Below are 25,146 nucleotides of genomic sequence, written 5' to 3'. Positions count from 1 at the left end.
GAAAAGACATGGGATAACCCAAGTACTGGAGCCTTCAATATGTTACAAAAATGTACATTCTGTAGCTAAGTATAGACCTAAGAACCAGCATTTTAAGGTTACCAATTGAGTGTGTGGCATACTGACATCATATTGGTTTAAATGAAGCCTAGAATCTTATAAAGAAAGGCTCTCCCCATTACATTTAACCTCGTTGGACTGGGAGAACGGGAAGCTGCTGTGTTTTGATTCCTCAGCTATCGTCCTTTGAACCATAATCTATATGAGACAGTGGAAATGCTGTCTTTACTCTTAGCCAGTATCAAGGAGGAGGTGTGGAAATCACAGTGAATGGAGTTCCTATGATTAGCCATGATGGAAGATATTAATAACTATGCGTTAGCGACAGTTCTTGGAATGAGAACAAACAATTGTCTGGATAAAACATTAGCCACGTCATGCTGGGAGAGGAGATGGAACAACTACCAGATGAACGCCACGAGAAATGGGACTGTTATAAATGATCATGGACTTTGTCACGTGCTGTACAGCTCATATCTATTAGGTTTTCTTCTTTGAGAAACCCTTGGCAGGATGGAACAAGTAAGTTTCTAGAAACAGCACACGTCACCATGTCCCCTCTGGTGACTGATCAAAGTAAATTAAAAATATGCTCCCTGTTTTGGCAGAACTTCTACTGTGAAGTTAGAAAGCCCCAAAGTTAGGAAGGCGAGATGAACACAGAGGTCTTGGTTTGCAAGTGAAGCGGCCTCGTAAGCAGACTTCAACCTGATTAAATCTTACCATTGTCTACAGAAATTCCAAGCACACTTGATATCTTTCTCACACTGAAAACACAGAAAAAGTCACTTCGTTATTGGACGTTTTTCCACACCCTCACAAGTCGATTCACAGGCTGGACGTTCTCGCAGCCGCGTTAACACTCGTTCAGAGCGGGAATGTCAGAATGTGGACACTCGGTCAATTACACGCACAGGATCAGGAGGGCGCGAGGAATCTGATCGAGATATTCTCAGGAATTGCTGCTACAGGCTACAAGCCACAGACCCCAGCGTTGCCTTTAAAAGACGGGAGCACGTCTGGCTGTGGGCCCAGCTCAGGTTTGCTGGGCACGGGGCAGGGGTTCAGCACTTTCAGGCTTTCGCTGCAGTTGACCGTGTTCCACGTTGTGGCATTCCCACGTGTAAGGACTCTCCTCCAAGGAGAGGGACTGTGCCATGAGCTCTTCATCCTACGTTTCTGAGCTGGAAGAAAAACTGCGTTGGTGATGTGGTGCGGTGTGGCCGGGGCTCGCCCCTCTGAGATGGCACAGAGATGCTGGCTGTTACGATGGGATGTCATGGGACTTACTGTGGTTAAAAGTGAGAGAGTTATCCAGGCTGCCCAGCTGCTGCAATCTGGCATGCACCATTCCTGTTCTGTTACGGGAAACAGGCAATGTCTGAGACTTTCGATCATGAACTATGGGTCCCAACCCCTCCTGGTTCCTGCAACATGAGTGAAATGGGGATAGAAGCAAAAGTTAGACGTGTTACACGCAGCGACACGGCGAGCGTTAGTGAAGCCAGGACATGGCGCCAAGTAGACAGGCCACGTACTGACTAAGCCCAGCAGGGCAGCCAGAGACACACATGGGCAGCAGCTCGCACAGTGTTCACAGCAAAGCACCTGATGATGAAGAAGCAAAAATCACGCCAAAGCAGAGAACTGTTCACGTTCGGAAGTTACTCTGGAGACGCCACTTTTAAGAAGGCGCGCATCACTTCAAGGTGCTGCTACAGGTTAGTGTTCTGACAACTGTCACAACGTCACAAACCACTTTGAATTACACATTACAGAAGAGCAAAAAAAAAATATTTTTTTTTCTAATCAAAAAACACATAGGAAGAAACACAGAACAAACATGCAGTGGGAGGGATTATATGAGGCAGTTTTTAACACCTTTATTCTTACCCAAGCAGGAAGGAGAAGAGCCACACACTTTGTTAAACTTGTCAGCAGTCAAGTAGAGAAAATAGAAAAGTGATCTGGGTTAGCAATCAAACAGCTAACTTCCTACTGTGTACCATCACCAGAGCAGATGGGAAATGAGACCAGTGCTGGAGTGACACCTGTCCCCCGTCCCGGAGCCAACGGTTCCCCTCGTTGTGTTATTGTGTGTAGGGGGACAGGGGCATGCATGGACTATCATCGACAGCATGCTGCTGGGTGATTTCAAAGTGACAATGAGAAGGCACAGTGTTCAAACAACCGGATCACCGTGGAATGGCACACACTGACGACATTCACATTTACAGTTCAGGATCTTTGTCACATGCAGCAAGAGACCGTGGCAATTTTTGAATAGAGCAGGGCACATCTTTTCACAGTGCAAGGAGCAAAGTAACAACATCTCCGCTCGAATCCTCCTCTGCCCGTCTATGTTTAAGGCAGTCCACAGTTTTACATGCAAATATATACAGGGTGCTTATGAAGTTGGAATATTTTCTTAAATTTTTTTTAAATTTATATCCCTTATCGGGGGGTAGGGAGAATAAGCCAATCACTCCACAAAACCCATTTTAAAATATTTTGTCAGTACAGAAATCTTCAGCTTCCCACATTCACCATTTTCAGCTCAAAAGCTCAAAAGCTTGGCACCAACTCCCCAAATGCCATCCCATGATGCAGGCGGCAGCTACTGCACAAAGGCACGCAGCTCTCGAAGCCTTTCCTATCCCAAACACACTGTCGGCCATCTCCAGGGAGCAAAATCAAAGTGTGAATGTGAGACTTGAATATAAAGACACCTTGTATACAGTTGCATTTGGTACTGGAGAACTCAAACGCAAATCACTGTTGTGATGAAAAATAAAACCGTTAAGATTAGAGAACTTTAAGTGCTCTTACATCTCAATTAAAAATGGAAAATATTAATAGGAGGAAAGCACAAAACAGTCTCTCTAACTTAGCTTCTTTTTAAAAGAAAATATTTTTTATTTCTTAACGTAAGATATAATTCGGAAAATCTCTGAAACACTCCCAGAACAATGTTAAAATACAAAGCATATCTTCATCCTCAAATAGAAAGTATTAATCTGTCATTTCTGTGAAACAGAATCACAGACAAGAGAAACAAACCTAAATGACAAGTCAGTTTGAAAGCTTTTCTTAAAATGTAAATTTACTTATAATTAAATTGTTAAATACAACAATAGAAAAATATGATATTTAGAGCAAGACCCCATGAATACAGCTAACACAAAATGACACACAATGCAGGAAGAAAAAAAACAAACCCAAATATAGACGTACCAAACGGCCTACAGGTGGGAGGAAGATAGTGAGAAAGACAAGATGTGCTGTGAGGAAGTACCCCCCAAAGAAGCAGTGTCTAGCTCTCCTGGAACACAAGAATATGCCCAGGACAGAGAAGGGAGTGGGGTTGTTCAACAAGGCTTCTGGTCAGATAAGAATGCAGGATGCTTATGGATTAGTTAGAGTAAGGGGAGAAAAAGGGCCATTTTAGACAGTGTCTGGGAAGCTCACCCACATTTGGGATGGACTGGCAACATTCTTTCATCAAGAAAGGAGGGAGGTAGTTAGAGGAGAAGTTAGGATCTTTGCAGGGGGAGTGGGAAGGGTAAAAATGCCCTGTGAAAGTGAAATAGGAAGAGAAACCATTGAGGAAAGAGAAGACAAGAGGAGGAACTGGAAAAGGGGTGGGGGGACGCAGCACAGGGTGCCAGGGAGAATCTGGAAGGAAGTACAGAGGTGTAGCAACAGGCCACCAAAGGAAATCCTTCCAAGAGACAGGCATGCTACGAGGCAAGACAGAAGGAACGTGGAATGCAGACGAAAGATGGAACCAGACTCTGTGGCAGCCCGAGGGCCTGCCAACTGTCCTCACAGCTGCTCACGTGACCCTCAAGTGCCAGTCATCATAGACGACCCTTCCCATGCAGTCAAGTCCAAGCAACACAGAAAGTTACACAACATCTCGAAACTAGAACACCCCACGGTACCTGGCTATGTATCGTTTCCCCATGTACTGGAACTGGTGCAAGCAGACTCTGGAGATAAGATGGAACATTATTAGGAGAACCTAAAGATACAACTGTCTTCAATACACTGAAAACAAGCACGCCGAGCACTAGTGCTTTACTACTGGTTTTCTGGGATTCTCTTGGAGGTCTCTCTAGACCCAGAGATCATTACCTGTCACGTGTCATGGCAGTGGGCGGCTGCCCGGGGGACCACGGAACAGAGGCCAGAGGCCCAGGACCAGCAGGGCTGTGACTGACTCAGGGTTAGAGGATTTACTCCAAGGCTGTGTTCATTAGAAATTAGGGTTGAGACCAAACACACGGTTCCAAGTTGTTTTTTCAACCTCACTGAAATCTATATAGAATTCTTTCTTGAGATTCAACTGTATGGCCTGATTTTCTACAGACAAGTATGGAGCATTATCTTAATGTATCCACAACACTGACTTTAAACAAAAGATCAGAAGCTGGAGCTTTGGCACAGTGGGTTAAGCCCCTGCCTGCAGTGCTGCCATCCCATATGGGTGCTGGTTTGTGTCCCAGTTGCTCCTCTTCTAATCCAGCTTCCTACTTACGGCCTGGGAGAGCAGTGGAAGATGGTCCAAGTGCCTAGGCCCCTGCACCCACATTGGAGACCTGAAGGTGGCTCCTGGATCCTGGCTTCAACTGGCCTAGCTCCTGGCATTACAGCCATTTGAGGAGTGAGCCAGTGGACAGAAGACCTCACTCTCTCTCCCTCTCTCTCTGACTCTGCCTCTCAAATAAATAAATAAATCTTTTTTAAAAAATTATGTATTTCCTAACAGATGGTTAAGATAACGGGTAGTGAACTCCTTTGGTACTGAATCTCAGTTTAGCACAAGACAACCACCCCTTTCTTTAACTCAGCAGAGGGACTGGTCACTCTGAACCAAGTCTGTGAACTAAGCCCCCTGCTGGAGGCTCACGGCCACAGGCTCTCCCTTGTCATTCCAAAGTGCAGCAAGCTTTGAAAAGTTTCTGCAAATACATCAGGCACCAAAAACATGGCCTGAACAGCAGACATAAAGCTACTTACACTTATGACTTATCCAATTACTACGAACAATCATAGTACTGTAGGAAAAAATTTAAAGCTGCAGAATAATGTGTTTGTGAGGTACTGCCTGAGATGCTGCAGGGATGTTATTTTTAAGTGTGAAAATTATCTGGTTCAAACAGGTTTGCATAAGGGATGTGGACTCACGTCTTTTAAATAGCTTAAGTTAAGGAAACCAGAAATTTCCACTGAAGAGATGAAATGAGATAATGCACGTAGTATGTAAGACTTCACCCTTCCTTCTTAACACGTTTAAAATTCTAGTGATTTTCTGTCTCAGTGTCTGCACCTGCTTAAGTAGGACAACTTGGAAAAGCAGTATCCACTCAGTCCAGCCTGTAAGTTTCGTGTTAGTAAAACACCTTATACACCTAACAGCTGCTTCTCATCCATAGCCACCACGTATCTGCAGGAATTTAAGGCTGGGCATTGTGCTCTGGGTCTTGAGCTCCCCAGATATGTTCTAGGGTCTGGTCAGGAGAAAGAACGTAAGGAGTAGGATAGATCTGACACACACTCCATTCCTGGCTCAACTCCACATCTCTCAGTTATAGAGGAAAAAAAAATCAAGAGCCAACGAGCAAAGACAAAACTACTCACTCAGATATTGTGAAAAAATCCATAAGTTCAGATGTTGAAGCCTTGTTCCAATACGTAAACAGAGCATCTGGGGAATAAACATTTATTTGGTCAGAATCACAATACATACTATGTGCATTAGGGAGGTCACTTATGAGAATGGGAAGAGACCTCAGAGTATAAACATCCAACTTCACCTGTGCCCTCTTAGAGCTGATCAAATGACAAGCTATAGTGGATAATACACACAACCGGCTTATTCCATTAAAAAAAAAAAAAGCTCTACTTGAACACTTGAACTTTAATTGGATCACACATCACCAGTGCTATATTAGGTAATACAGTGTAGTGCTTATTGAACTTCTGCATAATATGTTCTTCAATAGATTAGCACATTTCAAGGAATTCAAGTGGGCGTTATAATCTAAATTTTTGTTCTCCTGTTTCCACTACAGAATCCACACCCCTCCATCCAAGCAGGGCATTAGTTAAGAATTTCTGTGTACAACACACATTGTCTTACCCTTTGAATTTTAACTAAACCAGCGGGAGTCTACCCCAGACCTTCCCAAGCTCATAATATTGAGTTGACCAATTTCCTATGATAGACACTTACTGATTTTCTCCCTAACCCTTTGCTATAATCATTTTGCTTCAATAAACATCCTATTACATGGCTCTTTGCACCCATGTCCAACTCTCTAGGACAGATTCTTAGACGTGAAGTAGCATATTAAATGGTATGTGCATTCAGATCTCTGCGTATGGTTTTTTTTTTTTTTTTTTTTTGACAGGCAGAGTGGACAGAGAGAGAGAGACAGAGAGAGAAAGGTCTTCCTTTGCCGTTGGTTCACCCTCCAATGGCCGCCGCTGCAGCCGGCGCACCGCGCTGATCCGATGGCAGGAGCCAGGATCCAGGTGCTTTTCCTGGTCTCCCATGGGGTGCAGGGCCCAAGCACCTGGGCCATCCTCCACTGCACTCCCTGGCCACAGCAGAGGGCTGGCCTGGAAGAGGGGCAACCGGGACAGAATCCGGCGCCCCGACCGGGACTAGAACCCGGTGTGCCGGCGCCGCAAGGTGGAGGATTAGCCTATTGAGCCACGGCGCCGGCCTTGCGTATGGTTTTTTAACCATTTAGTGTTCAAGCAAAGAGTGCTATCATTTTGAAAGTTACTTATTCAAATTCTTTTTTTAAAAAGATTTATTTATTTATTTGAAAGGCAGAATCACAGAGAGGCAGAGGCAGAGTCAGAGAGGGAGAGAGGGAGAAAGAGAGAGAGACAGAGAGAGAGAGAGGTCTTCCATCTGCTGGTTCACTCCCCAGATGGCTGCAATAACCAGAGCTGCGCTGATCCAAAGCCAGGAGCCAGGAGCTTCTTCCAGGTCTCCCACGCAGGTAAAGGGGCCCAAGGACTTGTCCCATCCTCTACTGGTTTCCCAGGCCATTAGTAGGGAGCTAGATTGGAAGTGGAGCAGCTGGGTCTTGAACCAGCACCCATATTGGATGCTGGCACTACAGGCAGCGGCTTTACCCCACTACACTACAGGGCCAGCCCCTCAAATTTATCTTAAGATGTTTATTTCATCTATTTGAGAGAATAACAGGGGGAGAAGAGAAATAGAGAGAGAGAGAGAGATTGATTGATTGATTGATTGATTGAGAGACTTTCTATCCTCTGGTTCACTCCCCAATTGTCTGCAACAGCCGTGGCTGCGCCAGGCCAAAGCCAGAAGCCCAGATCTCAATCTGGATCTCCTGTGTGGGTGGCAGAGGCTCAAGTACTTGAGGCATCACCTGCTGTCTCACAGACACATCAGCAAGAAGCTGGGTCAGAAGTGGAGTAGGGGCTGGCGCTATGGTGTAGAAAGGTAAGCCACCGCTGCCTGCAGTACTACTAGCATCACATATAGGCATACGTGCAAGTCCCGGCTGCTCCATTTCCAACCCAGCTACCTGCTAATGAGCCTGGGAAAGCAGCGGAACGTGGGCCCCTGCCACCCATGTGGGAGACCTGGGAGACACTCCTGTCTCTTGGAGCAGCCCTGGCTGTTGTGGCCATTTGGGGAATGAACTAGCATATGGAAGATCTCTCTCTCTCTCTGTCTCCTTCTCTCTGGGAAAGAAAGAGAGAGAGAGAGAGACAGAGAGAGACAGAGAGAGACAGAGAGAGAGAGAGAGAGAAAGAAAGGAAGGAAGAAAGGAAGGAAGCTTAAACAAACAAAAAGAAGCGGAGGAGCTGGGATTTGAACCGGCACTCCAGTATGGGATGCAGGTGTTCCCAGCTGTGGCTTTTAATCGGCTGTGCCGCAATGCCCACGCTGCATTCTTGCACTGTCCGCTGAGGCCGGGAGGCAAGTGAGGAGATTTCTCTCAGGGAGCAGGCAGTGAGTCTTCAGGAGATGAGCTGTGAGGGCAAGCAGAGGTGCTGACAGCTGGGGAAGATGCACAAGCACAGCCTTTCACTCTGCACTGTCAGAAGAGTGGCAGCAGGGAAGACATGGGCTAAATGTCAAGACGGTTATACGTAGGGCACTGTGCTGGGTACGCCCAGGATTCCATGGATACTGTGTCTTCTCAGCCCCACCACAGTCTCTGGCAGAAGAGAGCTCGCATTCGTGGATGAGCTAATGCAGGTTTGGAGAAGTTTGGTAATTCTACCTTTTTTTTAAAATTTTTTTTTTTTATTTTTTGACAGGCAGAGTGGACAGTGAGAGAAAGAGAGACAGAGAGAAAGGTCTTCCTTTGCCGTTGGTTCACCCTCCAATGGCCGCCGCGGCCGGCTCGCTGCGGCCGGCGCACCGCGCTGATCCGATGGCAGGAGCCAGGTACTTCTCCTGGTCTCCCATGGGGTGCAGGGCCCAAGCACCTGGGCCATCCTCCACTGCACTCCCTGGCCACAGCAGAGAGCTGGCCTGGAAGAGGGGCAACCGGGACAGAATCCGGCGCCCCAACCGGGACTAGAACCTGGTGTGCCGGCGCCGCTAGGCGGAGGATTAGCCTAGTGAGCTGCGGCGCCAGCTGGTAATTCTACCTTTTACCTGCCTAAAGAATCAAGGCTGGTTCTAAAGGTCACATCTGGCCTGTTTGCCAGGCTAGGGAGCATCCATCTTTGGACGGCTTTGAGTTCAGAATCCAGGGGGTCAGCCTGCTAAGGTGAACACCAGGAGCCAAGCAAAGGGTGGGAGCCTCCCGCGTATCAGTCTACAGGCATCCTGACCACCGCTGGCGCACAGTAGACAGGTCAGCCAGCATTGCACCACTCACATGGCTGTTCCTTGCTCAGGTCTGGGCTACTGGTGAGGAGCCTGGGCAGCTAAGCTCTGGGAAGAAGCAGGAGGCACAAGAAGGCAGAGAGAGTGTGGGGCCCTGTAAACAGAAGTGTTCACCCAATGTGGGATCAATGACAGAAAGAGCAGCCACTGAGTTAGACAACTGACTTTGGCTGCCATTCTGGTAAACTATCTCTGGGGGCAGTTATTCCTCTAGCCCCCACCATACACAAAAGTCAATTCTAGGTAGACCTTCAGATTTAAATGTGAAGGTTTAAACACAACTTTCAAATAAAATATAGAAGAATATATTCACGACTCAGGTAAGAGAAGACAGACAGACACACACACACATACTCTAATCATAAAGGAAAAAATTAGACAACTTGAAGGCAATTAGGGACAAAAAATGTTCAAAAATTATTTTCAAGAATCAGCTTTTATTTTTTTTTTAAATATTTTATTTATTTGAGAGGTAGAGTTAGACAGTGAGAGGGAGAGACAGAAAGAAAGGTCTTCCTTCAGTTGGTTCACTCCCCTAATGGCTGCAATGGCCGGAGCTGCACCAATCCAAAGCCAGGAGCCAGGTGCTTCTTCCTGCTTTCCCACGTGGGTGCAGGGGCCCAAGGACTTGGGCCATCTTCTACTGCTTTCCCAGATCACAGCAGAGAGCTGTATTGGAAGAGGAGCAGCTGGGACTAGAATTGGAGCCCATGTGGGATGGCAGCGCCGCAGGTGGAGGATTAACCTACTGTACCACAGCGCGGCCCCAAGAACCAGCTGTCTTTTAAAAATAGGTATATGACTTTCCAAGGGGCTGACTTTAAAGGACTTTCACTTGAATACAAAAGTTCTGGTATATTTTTCTTTAAAACACAGTTATGGGCCGGCACCGTGGCTCACTAGGCTAATCCTCCACCTTGTGGCGCCGGCACACCGGGTTCTAGTCCCGGTCGGGGTGCCGGATTCTGTCCTGGTTGCCCCTCTTCTAGGCCAGCTCTCTGCTGTGGCCAGGGAGTGCAGTGGAGGATGGCCCAGGTGCTTGGGCCCTGCACCCCATGGGAGACCAGGATAAGTACCTGGCTCCTGCCATCGGATCAGTGCGGTGCGCCGGCTGCAGCGCGCCGGCTGCGGCGGCCATTGGAGGGTGAACCAATGGCAAAAGAAGACCTTTCTCTCTGTCTCTCTCTCACTGTCCACTCTGCCTGTCAAAAAAGAAAAAGAAAAAAAACACCACAGTTATGTTCTAATTATATATTATATTCAATATTCTTAATTTAAAATATTTTAAAGAAAACTTTAAACCAAAGGAAAGCAGGACTATCATACTGGCTAAAATTGACTAGCACAATGTAAAGCTTGGAATTTTTTACCTAAATGGGAAGAATTTCCACTTTACAACCCAAATTGTATTTAGTCACCACTCAAATCTTGCTTATTTGTTCTTCGACAGAAGAATAAAGTTACCTGGTCCTTAAATAGTTTAAGGACAGGCAGGTTGTTGCTACCAACTGGGAGATCAAGTCCGGCCGCCAAAGCTGCTGATGTGGAAGCTCCATAGGACAGAAACATGACTTTGGGGCAGAAACACCTCCCACAGGGTATTTAATTCCCACACCACTCCCACCAGGCACAGGCAGCAGAAGAGGCTTCCAGGTTCTGAAAAGACGGCATTTTGTTTTCAAAAGAGCTCATTTTCACTCAATGACCTTAACGAAGCTCAGAGTACGCCTTCTAATTTGTTGTAGGGAAATGTGACCAGGTTTTTCACTGAGATAAGAACTGGACCATCGTACCACCACACGTTTTCGTGGACTGCTTATACCACACGCCTGGAACGGAAACCGTCCCGTCACACATCTTTATGTGGTATAGATGAAGCATTACTAGTTCTGCTCATTCATAATAAAAAATGAGATTTTCAGGTCCCTAATCAGAAACATAATCTACTGTAATGTCATGCCTCCATTAGAAAACAAAAACAATCCATCTCTCTTCCAGTTATAGTCAGGAATATCAGACACATAAATGAAAGGAATGCATCAGATCCACTCTAAATGACAGAAATGCTTAGGTCTTCTGACAAAACATTTTCTGATTCAAGAGACTAATAAGTGGGAGGCAGTGATAACACAACTTGTCACTAAATTTGTTAGACAAATACAATTCTAAGAACAAATCAAAAGCTTGTTCATCCATCTTCCTCTGTCTCCTTCAGTTAGGATGGTAGGTCCAAGTTTAACATGAATTTTAAAAACAGGCCTAGGGACTGGCACTGAGGTGTAGTGGGTAAAGCCGCCACCTGCAGTGCCGGCATCCCATATGGGTGCTGGTTCGAGACTCAGCTGCTCCACTTCTGATCCAGCTCTCTGCTATGGCCTGGGAAAGCAGAAGATGGCCCAAGTCCTTTGGGCCCCTGCACTCACATGGGAGACCTGGAGGAAGCTCCTGGCTTCAGGCTTCAGATCAGCTCATCTTCAGCTGCTGTGGCCATTTGGGGAGTGAACCAGTGGATGTAAGACCTCTCTCTCTCTCTCTCTCTCTCCCCTCCCTCCCTCTCTGTAACTCTCACTTTCAAATAAATAAAGAAATCTTAAAAATAAAAAACCAAACAGGCCTATTCATATTTTAGAACTCATTTTCTGGAAAAGAAAATTAACAAAACTGTTTTTTTTACATTAAGGCTTCTGTTTCTATTACACTTAGTCAATTAACTTGCATTTCAAACAAGAAAGAAAATGCTTTTAAATCTGTATCCTTTCAACTGACAGCAATTTAAAAACAAAGAAGGCAAACAAAATCCCCATTTTACCTACCATCAGACATGCTTTTTAAGATGTACAGGAAGCACATCAGTAGGCTCTTAATCTCAGACTGGTCAAGTTTGTCACAGCGAACCACAGAATTTCCCAAAGTGTTACTCTGTTGATGCTAAAAAGGAAATACAGGTGATTTTTTCTGTTTCAGATTACAGGGAAGAAAATATCATTTCACTGTTTTCCTTGGAAGTGAAAATTCTTAGAACTGAGCAGAGTCATACACACTGGAAGATACAAGTAAACCTGCCAACTACGAAACCACAGGCGAACCTTCACCCGAGTGGAAAACACGCACACTGCTCCCCCGCGGCTCTGGCTTGTCTCCTTTGCACACACTCCTGAGGGGTGAGCCAGAAGGCACAACCTTGCACAATGAACAACCCGTTTTAGTTATGCAAGGTCAGACCTTCTGGAATGCCATGTGAAACCTCATGCAAGAAAGCACGTGTGCAGGGACTGAAGACAGACACGAAGGCTGAGGTCCACACACCAACCACCTCCTCAGGGACACAGCGGCGCCCGCGTTCCTGCTGAGAACCAAGGCTGCGGCACTGTCGGTCAGGGGACAGCCTGGGGCTCTCCATGGGCACTGCCAGGGGACAACAGGCAGGGCCCAGCAGGGACAAGGAGGGGCACCTCAGCACTGCATTGCCACAGGCTCTGAACTGATGAGGTGACACCAGCATCAGCTTAGCTCAACACCGCAAACGTCAGGAAGCTCAGGGCGGAGGGCGAAGGCAGTTTTGCCACTAGGCAACAGGTTCCCATAAGAAAGAAACAGAACAAGAAATCTGTTTCATGATTACAAAAGCAGGAGTTTAAAAACCGCACGTTACATTTTCAATGAAAAGCAGAAACATTTTTTTCTCCCTCTGGCCAAATACCAAAGAAAAAGATCAGTGAAAAAAGATGTTTCACTCAAGATACTGGGGACCAATTGGAAAAAATATATATATATACACACATACATACAGACATTTTATACATATATACATATATATGTATATATATAAATCTGTGAAAAATGGATTTAAAAGGTAAGTTTATTGTGGTCCCCAAAACACTTGGAAATCTGTATACAGTTGTTTCATAATACACATTTTCCATGAATGCTGAAGAGCCTTCATATGTAAGAGGGAGGCTGAATTAATAAGAAAAATGAATTTTTTATTTAAGAAAGAAGCGTGTGTGCGATTAGTGGCAAAACTGGCCGGGCTGCATCGTCCGGCCGCCAACTGCAGCCACCAGGAGAACTCAGTACTTCTCGCGGTGGGAGTGCGGGCGCCGCATGCAATGTTTCCTCGGGCAGAGGTGGCGTCATTAGCAGGGAGAAGTCCACAGTGACCCGGTGTCTCCTGGCTGACTCGCAGCTCTCCTCCTCCTCTGCGGCACTGCGTAGGACACAGGCGGAGTGCCTTCTAAGCAGCTTTTCCCTCTACGCACGGAGGCATGTTGGGGTCAAGGGGAAAAGGTCAATGCGTCACGACACACACTTGCCTGGACAGAACTTCGTTCAGAGATAATCACGCCAATGCCAGGCACACACTGCGTGACAAGATAACAACCCTGATGCCGAGAAATGATGCTTTCCAGATGATGTCTGAGACCCCGGAACAGATCCCTAAACAGGTCACCACTGGCCTGAAACTGGAAATGACTTGGGAAAACGGCACCCAAGGTGATACTGATCTACTGCGTTCCAGGCTTAAATGCAAGGCTTATCCTCTCCCACAAAGTCGCAAGCAGTCTGGGCCTTTAGTAAGTTCAAGAAAAAAGGTCAGTTTTGAAGAGGATGTATTACGGGTGGGCACCGTGTGCGCACAGCGACTCCGAATCAGGCTGTGTCTCAGAATCACCTGTGAGACGAGGGGATTTTCTTCTGGAGCTAACGTTGGAGCTGACACCCAGGTCATGGTCAGTTGTGTTATAAATATTGTTCTCTTGCAAAAAGGCTGCAGGGATTCTGAATAGCACCACGTTGTTCGAGGTGCTCCATTATAAACACATCCCTGATCCGAAATCCTGGAAACAAGAGTCAGGGAATTTCAGGAAATGGGCCCCAACCTTAGATTAAGCTCTGATCATCTGCTCCAGGCTAACTGAGTAGTTTAAAACAATAAAAAAATCAGGTCACATTTACTAGATATCATAACTTGCAGCGTGTTTACTTTAGGCTAAATCCATTAGCCATAAGAGACACTTATGTTACGTGAAAAGAAGTTACCTTCTCCAGGGAATTGCTCTTCTCACTGTTCCTCTCCGGAAGGCTGTTACCCGAATCCGTGCTTATAAGAGACCCTCTTGAGTCAGCATTTCTCACGCTGTTGACGTTTGGAGTAGAAGCTGTATATGGAGAAGCTAAACGGAAATTAAACCAAAACCAAAGTTTTGTTAAAACATAGCAAAATTAAGGTGACTACTACATTTCATGGGAAATTGCTTTTACGACACTTAGATTTCCTGTTTGGAAGCTGGATCAAGTGTTGACCGAAACAGTAACTTGAGGGGTGGGCATTTGGTACAGTGGGTAAGGAGTGGCTAGGACACCCCCAGCACATATTTGAGTCCCTGAGTTTGAGCTCCACCTCTGCTTCTGACTCTGCTAATGTGTAACCTGGGGGGCAGCGGGTGACGGCTCAAGTACGAGGGTCACTGCCACTTTTGAGAAGTCCCAGATGGAGTTCTGGGTTCCTGGTTGTGGCTTGGTCCAGTTCTGGCTATTGTGGGCATTTTGGGAAGTAAGCCAGCTAATGAAAGATCTCTCTCTCTCTCTCAAATAAAATCAAAACATCTAAAATATTCAGATGTAATTATCTATTCACTTATTAGAAAGCACCTTTGATTACCAAATTGAAAGGGAAACACTCTGTTTCAGAATGGGATAAAAAGAAGACAAAAAAATCAAATAAAAAAAATTAGACTATACAACAAACCAGTGGTATTCAAACTGTATGCTAAGGTGTCCTGGTAAGCTCTGATGGGTAGCATGGGCACATTATGAAGGAAAGCACTACGATACTGTGCTAATCACGGGCCAGAAATTGCAGCTTCAACTTTAGGGCATGCTGAATTCCTTTTTTTTTTTTTTTTCTGAATTCCTTTTGACAATGTCCTGTCTTTGTGGATATGGGTATATGGTGATTGCTATCATAAAAAGATGCAATCAATATGGCACAGGAAATGAGGTCAGCGGCACACAATCTAATTCCACAGTTTGAGACGCTGTGAGTCTATCGGGCACACACAACTCATTAGTAATAATTTGGTTACTAAAAATTAATTAAATCTTTTCTTTAAATTTATGAGCATTATTTTTTTTCAAATGCATACTAAGTTGATATTATAATACATAAGTATTTATGCTATTTTGTGTTAAAAATCTAAAACACACGGGGCTAGCACTGTGGTGTAGTGGGTAAAGCTGCCACGTGCAGTGCCGGCATCCCATATGGGCACTAGTTCAAGTCCCAGCTGCTCCACTTCCAATCCGGCTCTCTGCTATGGCCTGAGAAAGCAGTGGAGATGGCCCACGTTCTTGGGCCCCTGCACCTGTGTTGGAGACCTGGAAGAAGCTCCTGGCTCCTGGATTTGGATCAGTGCAGCTCTGGCCGTTATGGCCATCTGGGGCATGAACCAGCAGATGGAAGACCTCTCTCTCTCTTTCTGCCTCTGCCTCTCTGTAACTCAAATAAATAAATTATTTATTTCAAATAAATATTTTTTAAATATCTAAAAACCAGAACTGATAGTTTAGATGTGAAGATACCATGAAAAACTTACTGTGACAACAGGGATGTTGTGAATGCAGAATACTTAGGAATCTCTGCTATACAGAGTTCCAAACAAAGGAAATCTAACTTGGAAATTAAATTTGTGATGTCCACGGTGGGGAAAAAATGGTACGGAAAAGCAGAATCAGCCTCCACCTCTTTACTATGGAAGTTGTTAAAGTAATAGATTGGCCTCCTGTTTAGATAAGATTTAACAAAATCATGTAATTAATGACTCTCTGGACTTGCACACTGTGCTGAACCAAAGGCATGCCTCCAGCAGAAAGAACTGGCTCTGCAGATGGCACAAGGAGACCTCCGGCCCCATGCTTGGCTGCTGTGAGCACACCCTCTTAGCCCCAAGCTGAAGACGCCCTTGTGACCAGCACCTCCTAACCGGCAGACCATTTTCAGATTTCAGTAAGCAAATAGTGGCCATGGACTTGAGACATTTCTACGTTAAAAAGTAAAGAAACAAATGAATATGGTTAGCCCCTGTGCTGATCAAAAGTGATTTGTAAGTCATTCAGTTGTTACTTTAAATCTGATGGCTAATGACATAAATTCATCATTTCTCAGGCAATGTCTAGATAATTTTTAACCTTAGAAGGGAGATCTGAAGCATCAAAGTCATAAACTCTTCCCCCTACCAAATTCTTAGGTCTATCCACCACTATCCTTGAAACTCATTCAGCATATTAAGACCAGAAAAACAAGAGTTGTGAATTTCAAAATACACATGAAGGCTGGAATGTGTAGAGCACCAGGTCTTGCTGTCAGCCACGGGCTCCATCCCTTTAGGAATAATCATCACAGGGAACAGGTCAACACCCTTGAAAACACTTGGGGCATTTTTATACATTCAAAGAGAAAAGAAACACATTACAGCCAAATTATAATTCTAATATAACTGCACTTCATGCTTACTGTAGAATTCAGAACTCAGGAGAAAGAGGGCTTCAGTAAAGTTAAATTAGACCATACATTTTCTGTTTTAGGATTAATTCCAAAACTAGAGTCGCAATTTAAGGCAAACAAATGGAATATGATAAATCAAAATAAACGTGCTTAGTTTGTTCCTCTCTGTGTGTGTATGTGTGTGTGTATGTTTGCATTTAATATCATGGCCCATGTGAATAAAAAGAAAAGTTTAGCTCATCCTTCTCTCCTTTGTACTAACAGTCCAATGTATTATACTGAGTAGGTAGAAGAAGAACTCTGAGTCTAAGATGCTAACCTTTTAAAATGAATATCTGTAATCTCAGAGTAGTTTTTATCCAGGCAATGGTTTAGTTCCAGAAAATCGGAGGCTGCATGCTCTAAAGACATTTTTAAAGCCGGTGGAGTGTGCACTCTCAATATGCATGGAAACGGGATTTCTGCTAAACAGAGATATAAAGAGAAAGTCTGCTTTTGACAGATAAGCAGCAGGACCACAACTAACTGGAAACTTCCTGGTGAATAAACAAAGGGTTGCTAAAGTCTCCAGGAAAAACCAACCAACCACAAAACAGTAAATCCAGCTCAAAGGTAGGGCTTCCCAGAAGGAACTCCTAAAAGGGAACAAGGATGCAAGTTTTGAAGATGAGAAGAAACACAGACAAAACCTGAGTACAAATAAGGCTGACTTCTTATGAAAACTAGATCTGGATCTTGAAATTGCAGAAAGAATGAGAAGGAGCTGTATCCATCGCAAATCCTCTTCATAACTGCACCATGAACCCCCAAGCAACTGACAGCTCTAAATGCCAGGTGGGTCTTGCTAAAACACTCACTCACTTCTCTCTACATTCTCAAGGAATCCCAAATCCTAACAAGACGAATGCTGAAGTGGCCAAGAGTCAGAGGAGTGAAACGCCCCACTCAGTGTGGCTTGCTCATTTCCATCAAGCACTGGACACTTCTCTAATGACCCTACAGAGGACTAGCCAGAGAGGACAGAGCATGAAGATTTCCCACACATTCCCAGCTCCAGGCTCATCTGACTGGCTACTGAGAATGCCATAAAGCATAAACAATGCAAAAGGACTGCACTTCCAATTATCCTTGTAAACAAAGATTCCAAGAGCCTGATAGTGAGTATTTTTAGATTCACTGACCATATGGATATCTGATGTAACTACTGAGCTGTGCTTCTGTAGTATGAAGTATGTAGTACTTGCTAACATAAGAGTCAAACAGCAGCACTGTACATACCACACGCACTGTTTCGGAGATGTAGATAGGGAGGCGTGGCAACTACTTAGTGGTGCAGATCTGAAGCCACATCTGTCTCGTTTTAAAGACAGTGCTGAGATCTGCTGCAAACAAACTCTCTAACGAGGGTCTCTTCCCTACTCCTGGAACAGTGGCTGGGCGTATGGGCAGCCAGAGGAGGCCAGTGAAGGCCCCAGCAGAAAGGCACGGGGGCACAGCAGCCAACATGAGCAGAGTGTTCACTGGCTGCGGGGCTCTGCTGCAAGCATTTTGCATGAATTAGCCCTTTCAGTCTTTACAATGCCAGTTGAAGGTATAACTATTAAAATATACACAGGGATAAATAAGGTTAAGTGTGAGGACTGTAAGATAAAGTTGGGCATTGGTGGAAGCTTCTGATTTTATATTCCACCCCATTTTATCACCTACGTGAAACAGCATATTAATAACAAAAACCATTATAAAAGATAAGAAGGATGATAATGTGAATTAATTAGGTAAAAGTGTGTCATTAATTCTGCACCATGGATTTGTCCCATTCTTGGGTGGCCTAACCACTAAGCATACTAGGATGCCAGATTTACTCAATGTGTGGTAAAGTCAGAATATGACTGTGAACAAAGAATTGTGTGGCAATTCTTTGAAGATGTATGTATATATATATAATCTATTACATATATATGTAGCATTAGCTTTATGAATTTGCTAGAATAGGGGCTCAATATAAATCAGATATGAATAGGTACATTTTCTCACATCTATTTTCTTCCACAATTTCATATTAAAAAATATTGTAGGGCAAAAGATTATTGAAAGCTGATTTTAGGATTGACTTCTAGCTTCAAACTTCTATGTCCTTTACGAGTTACCCAATCACATGTTATCTGAATCACAAACAGGACAAATCCTTGTGTCCATCAGCACCTGTGAAGGAAGACACCTCCTTTCTAAGAGCAAACGCTGAGGTTTCCAATGACAAATCAGCCTAACAAGCATTAAACACAAAGTCAGCCACAGCACGTGATCTGAAGTGCTAAGTTCAGGGTTCACAAGCATGTGGGGCCTCTGCTCCAGTGTGTGGCTGACAGACTGCAGTCGTGAAGTGTCACAACCAGGAAAACTATCTCCACGGCAGCATACTCAGAAAAGACGACTCTGCTGGGACTCCTGGTTCACGAGTGTGCGTGTGAACAAGCTATCTGATCGGAGACATGGGACCGCGGCTGGACAGCATTACCAATGCCAGAGATGGCGCCCAGGAGGTCCTTGTGCAGGCTGTTGTCCAGCGTGTTTCCCTTCTGTGGCGTCACAAGCGGGTTCACGGCTGGCAAGGCAAGGGAGTCCTCCTTCACAGTCTGTCAAGGGCAGAAGAGAAGAAAGAAGCAGAGATGAAGAACAAGACTCACTGACGCACTCGAGGGTGGGGCAGAGTGATCTGAGGTGGTCAGCCTGCAGAGTGGGAGGAGTGGAGCTGCACAGGCTGTGTGCTGGGTGGGGGTGGCGGCACAGTGGGCAGAGCAGGGGCAGGGAAGGGGTTGGAGCACACAGGATATTGAGGGGGGAGTGAGGAGTCTCGTTCCATAAAACCACCACTTCTTCCTCAGCCGGCCTAGCACCCGCCTCTTCCCACCCTCAGACCCCAGCATTTCTTCAGATTCTCTCAGAAAGCCTGCGCTCCTTCTACCTGGACACTGGACTTGCTCTCAGATCACAAACGACCTGAAATGAGCAACAGGGAATTACAACAGCAGCAACACCAGTCTGGGTGTCTGGAGCTTCACACGAACTCGCAATGCAGCAATTACACTAATTTTGAAGTTTTTCCCAAAAAGGGGGATTTCACTCTGGTGAAAGCCAAAGACTGACTTTGTGTTCATTTTTCTCAGGACCGAAACAATACAGAAAGCACACATTTTGCCCTGAATTCCTTACTGTGGTTAGAAAAGCAGACTGAGTCATAGAACACGTGTGTGAAATGCAGTGTGTTACAGGGTGGGGTCAACAAGGTCCATTTAGGATACAGAAAGTTTACAAGCATTGGAACAGCAAAAGTAATTAAATATATTAAAAATAGGTTTTAAAAAAGCATGGATCATCTCCATGGGACATTACTTGGGAAGTTTATTTGGAGGCGAGGAGGTGGTGTGAAAATGAGGTGACACATTACTGTTGGGGGTAAAGGGACAGAAACATACATGGTTACTCAGTATATGGCACAATGGCACAGTGGGAAGGTAACAACAGAGCCAGTTCACGGTCTAGAATGAAAGGGAAGTCATTGAGCTGGTAATATCTGTACAAAGTCACAGCAGATAAGCCCTCTGAGGCCAAGAAAAGAGGTTCAGAAAGACAAAGAATACACATTTTAGTTTATGAAACGTTTACAAACTTTGATAATCAAATACTGTTATAAGTCAGTGCTTAATGCCTTTTGCAACTGAAATGTTATAAGGAATCTGAGAGTGAAAATGCTTGCAGAAAGTTGCACTGTAAAGTGAGTGCACTGTAAAGTGAGTAAGAGGACAAACCAATGTGTATCTAAGACGGAGAAAAAATAATCATCAACCAAAAAGTTTAGAAATAGTTTCTGGGGTCATCCTTTAGCCAGCTTAATTTCTAATGCATCTTTAAATGTTTGCCCAAAGATAATACAAATCAAAATGGTCAGTTCTTGGGGTGGCAACCTCATGCCCCTCTCCTTGGCAATGCTGATACTGCGACTTTCTAGTTTTTATAGACGAGAGAAACTGCAGTCCATGGAAGTGGCTTTTCTAAGACTGCAAAGCAGGTTACTGTCAAGCTCTCACAGGGCACAGGGTAAAACCATGTCCATGTTTGTTTGTTCTGCCCTTCCACATACATTTTTGTTTAATGCACATATGAAAATCCTGAGGCCTCTCACGACACTGGGCTGGGAGGGAAGCAGAGTTCTTATTAAAAGCTGAAGAGGAAGGCATTATGCACCGACTCCATCTTAGCTAGAAATGCGACTCACCAGGAGCACTGTAGCAATAAAAGGGGCTATCTCCTGAGCTCAGTAGTGCCGCCACCCCACCTCCCAAATCCATGTCCTCCTGGAACCTCATGATTCAACCTTATTTGAAAATATGATTTTCCTAGATGTAAGTTAAATATATTGAGTCAAGGAAGGTCAAACTGGGTGAGCCCTACATCTGACCACTGGTGCCCTTATAAGAGGAGATGGAACACAGAGATACAGACACACAGAGATACAGACACACACCATGGTTCTTCCCAGAGAACCACCAAAGGCAGCAACTCGACCCACACTGTGATGGCCTATGAAAGAACAAATTTCTGCTGTTCCAAGCCAGCTGGGTTGTGGCGCTCTGTGACGGTGCCCTAGGCCCCCACACAGCTGTGTGCATGGAACTGTGTTTACGTACACTGCCGGGGTTCACGGGGAAGGGAGACACGTCCCGCACGTTGATCCGCTGGACGTTCTCTATGAGCAGGCCAAACAGAGGCAGGTAGAGGGTGGCGATCCTGGCCTGATGACTCTGGAAGAAGACACACGTGGTCAGTCTGTGCCCCGGCTCTCGGAACTGTGAGGCCATCTCCTTTATTTGTTTGTCTATGAAGACTAACATTTGAGTTCATTTCAAAAATCAGAGAGGAGTCTTAGTGTTATGACTTCAAGTTTTCTACTTGGATGCTTTCTTTAAGTCACTTAAAATAAAGGATATTTATTAACACACAGTTCCTTCCACTGGGCACCACTCACCCTGGAAGCGTATCTGTCATCAAAAGCGTGCTTTATCAGCAGGTTCTTGAGTGCGCTGATGGCAATCACACGGACCTCCCGAAACTCCTGCAGTGCGGCACCCACCTCCCTCAGTAACAGCCCCACCAAGAAGTGGTTCCTGCAGAACTCGTCTGTTAAGGAGTAGTCAAGCTGAAGGTCTGAAATGAGGGTGGGAGCTACTTTAGTCAGGGAGGAGGTGACGCTCTGAATAAAACAGAAACCATAACCCAGCCCTTGCACAACACTCCTGGTGTCAACACACGATGAAACTTGGCTTCAAATGGAGAAGGCTGATTCTAAAACACAGCTCTGCTTAGCACACTGAACTCTCACATGATGACAAATTTAAGTACAGGTAATTGCACTGGATCTTGATTTTTGAAACACACATATATTTATAATTAAATTAAACATATATATAATTAAATTAGTGAATGGCTTTGGGACTAATTTTTAGACAATAGAACACTGTATGTTACATTACAAACATGGTTTTGTATCAAGTTAAAAAATAAAGTTATTATACAATTGAAAGAATTGTGGGGGGCCAGCACTGTGGAGTAGCAGGTAAAGCTGCCTCCTGTGGCTCCGAAATCCTATATGGGCACCAGTTGGAGTCCCAGCTGCTCCATTTCTGAGCCATCTCCCTGCTAATGTGCCTAGGAAAGCAACAGAGGATGGTCCAACTGCTTGGGCCCCTACAGCCCTGTGGGAGACCCGGGTAAAGCTCCTGGCTCCTGGCTTCAGATAGCCCAACTCTGCCCCTTGCAGCCATTTGTGGAGTACACCAGAGAATGGAAGAGCCCTGTCTCTCCCTCTCTCTTTGTAACTCTGCCTTTCAAATACATAAATAAATCTTAAAAAATAAAAAAGAACTGTGCAAGAGTGTAGTAAGCATGTGTGATTAAAGAAAGAATAAATATGCATGGCTGACTGAGATGTTGTTCACTACATGAGTTCATTTATCCATTTCCTGGTTATTAATGCCTACAGTGTGTTTGAAATGAAAAAATTAGCATATAACCTATTTATTCTGCTATCACTGAATGGAAATCTATTCAACACAGTATTTTATAAAATATCTTCTTAATTGTTCTGCATCTCTAAATACAAAATTAATATAAACTAGTAAATCAGCAAGCTAAATGACAAAACTGAAAGCCCTTCTGGAAGGGATGAGACAGAATTGAAGATGAACTCTACGGAGGAAGGCAAACAAAGCAGCCAGACTTCACTCTCAAGCTGAAGTACACACGTTCAGGAAGCCGGCACTAGGACCTGAATTACTACACTGACTCCATTATTACAGGAAAGTCTATGGACCCCTTCCTTGACTATAATCCCACTGGAGATGGTTACTTCTAAATTTACTCCAAATACTGACCCATATCCCGTGACACACTTCAACAAAGGGGAAAAATGTTCATTTTTTCAGAATGACCCTATTTACCAATTACAGTTATTAAGCACAATTTATCCAAACTATAGTCCACAGCTTGGATTCACATAAGTCTCTTAGGAGAAAGCTACCTATGGTTTGACCGTGCACACTTATACCCTGTGCTTGTTTGTAAGTACATGTATGTTTGCACACTATGTACGTATGTGTGTACATGGAGATGCACATGAGAAGGCAGGGGGTGAAAGAAGACGAATGCTAAGAAGATTGATTCCTATTATTGTAATCAGGCAAATTATCCATGCACAACCCATGTCTACCTGCCTAGGGCAGCCCCTCTTGCTATCAAATACCCTGGGAGTCTGCAGAGAGCTGGTGTGGTTATACAGGACAAACAACTGGGCCCTCCTGGGTTAGAGGCCACCATGGATATGAGCTCACATGCTCTGCCTAATCACTCAGCTCTTTATCAGTTGAGAGGGACGAAGAGTGACAGTCCCCAAGTCCAGGTGACTGTGAGGTGAGGGGTGTGATGACATGGAATGTAGGGCTGGAGAGCAACTCATTCCAGTGGGCACTGAGAGGAGGAGGAGGAGCCCCCGGGAGCCCCACGAGGAAGTTGTGGGAGGTGAAGATTCCCAGGGGTGGGGGCCACTATTTGAGATTGAGGGTGGCCGTGCTACAGGTAAGCAGGGATGCCTGAAATGTGGGGAACGGTGGGTGTGACACGAGAGGGAGGGGCTGCGGTCAGACCAGGGGATGCTGCCTGCCTGGCTGCTTCCCCGTTCAGAACACTTCCGGCAGATGTGCGTGTGCTCTGCTAACCTCTCACTTCCTCCAGCTGTTAGCCAGCTACGCTATCTCAGGTGTCATCTCTTTGTAGACCCCCTTTCCGCTATTATTATTTCTCGTTAGCATTTATCAGTCTCTTAACATTCTATTATTTCACTGGTAAAGAACAGCCAAGGATTTTTTTGTCTGGATTGCCCACAGCTGTATCCTAAAGCTGGAGAGTTGGTGCTAGGTAAACACTGGTGGAATGCATGAATGCCAACTCCAGGGCCACAATCCCCCTTCCTGTCCTTTGAATGCCTCTTCGGTTACCTGAGGTGTCATTAATTATTTGGTGGCATGCTTCTACCTTTTTCCTTCCAGAACAAAGCTGAGCACATATGTGGCATTAAATGCAATAAATTTTACTTGATAGACCTGACAGACTACTTTGTTTATTTCAATTTACTCAGTGCATATTAAGTAATCTCTATGAACTCACCTCTCTTCTAAGTCAGAGGATACAGACAGTTGATAAAGACTCAACATGCAAACATAAAAAGCAGGTGACAAAGCGGTGTTGCCTAGGACTTAGGCTACTGCTACCAAGATGGACAAGAACTATGGAAATGGTGGAAAGCACTTTTGGGGTGAAGTGGGGGTCTTTTGTTCATTTTACTTCAATATCCCTGAGTACAAAGCAACCCCAGGAGCAGAACACCAGATGCCTCGCGGGGATGTTACAGCAATGTCTTAGCTACAGTGAAAACAAACTCACCTCTTTATCATGCCTTTGAAAGTGACCCGAGTGTACAGGAAGGTGCCTGAATGAGAGCGTATGCAAGCACTCCAGCAAGCACTTGCATTCTTTTTCTCTCAGAGGAGGAAAATGCAAGAAGGCAAGCACCAGCCTCACACCTACCTACAGGAGTGTCATTTGACTCCACGGTTGGTGGAAGAAAGGCTAATTCACAAGAAAGAAGGAAAATGAAACAAATAAAAGATAAACTATAGTAAATCAAATGGATTTCTAGTGTTTAAGCAAAGGAGTTTTTCAACGAAAAGGAGTCACACTAGCATGATCTAGTCCGATAAGTCAAAAGTAGGCACCCAGATAACATTTTGTCAATACTTTTTTAAAATGGAAATTTAACATGAGTTCATTTATCAGTGGGAAAAAAAAGATAAAATTCCAATATTAGATTTGAATCCATTTTCTTGTTAAAAAACAAGCAGCTCACTTTGTAAAAAGATGAACACATGTGCAGAAAGGTTACCTTGGTACCTCTGAATCCGGCCTTTTCCAAACGGCATTGGTAAATTCAGAGGGATGTAATGTTCATGATTGCACACGACACGGAGAAACTCGAACTTGTACTCAAAGAGGGTCTGCAGGGAAAAAAGTTGATTCATAAGCTAAATATCACACTGGGAACTTCATACAGATCCTTAAAGTTCCACGTGAAATAGCA

General features: G+C 44.7%; 1 protein-coding gene across 42 annotated transcripts in view; it reads right to left on the bottom strand.

The window, feature by feature from the left end:
• DOCK9 (dedicator of cytokinesis 9) overlaps nucleotides 1-25,146 on the bottom strand; it is a 322,918-nt gene that overhangs the window by 54,920 nt on the left and 242,852 nt on the right. For 10 of the 42 annotated variants that reach the window (XM_070048650.2, XM_051850502.3, XM_070048648.2 and 7 more), the window contains exons 30-38: nucleotides 24,952-25,063; nucleotides 21,484-21,662; nucleotides 21,146-21,259; nucleotides 18,976-19,093; nucleotides 13,997-14,130; nucleotides 11,770-11,884; nucleotides 5,704-5,770; nucleotides 4,005-4,052; nucleotides 1,351-1,487 (exon numbers count right to left, since the gene is read on the bottom strand). In XM_070048650.2, the coding sequence (XP_069904751.2) occupies nucleotides 1,351-1,487; nucleotides 4,005-4,052; nucleotides 5,704-5,770; nucleotides 11,770-11,884; nucleotides 13,997-14,130; nucleotides 18,976-19,093; nucleotides 21,146-21,259; nucleotides 21,484-21,662; nucleotides 24,952-25,063 (1,024 nt within the window). Of the gene's footprint in view, nucleotides 1-783; nucleotides 1,245-1,350; nucleotides 1,488-4,004; nucleotides 4,053-5,703; nucleotides 5,771-11,769; nucleotides 11,885-13,996; nucleotides 14,131-18,975; nucleotides 19,094-21,145; nucleotides 21,260-21,483; nucleotides 21,663-24,596; nucleotides 24,639-24,951; nucleotides 25,064-25,146 lie in introns of all 42 variants that reach the window. The other 32 variants (XM_051850506.3, XM_051850504.3, XM_089303480.1 and 29 more) reach the window with 12 other exon arrangements.

This window comes from Oryctolagus cuniculus, chromosome 9, assembly GCF_051225735.1.
Source record: "Oryctolagus cuniculus isolate XC-2025 breed Fujian yellow rabbit chromosome 9, ASM5122573v1, whole genome shotgun sequence".
Classification (NCBI taxonomy): domain Eukaryota; kingdom Metazoa; phylum Chordata; class Mammalia; order Lagomorpha; family Leporidae; genus Oryctolagus; species Oryctolagus cuniculus.
The sequence above is the reverse complement of the archived record's forward strand: the minus strand, read 5'-3'. Positions and strand labels throughout refer to the sequence as shown.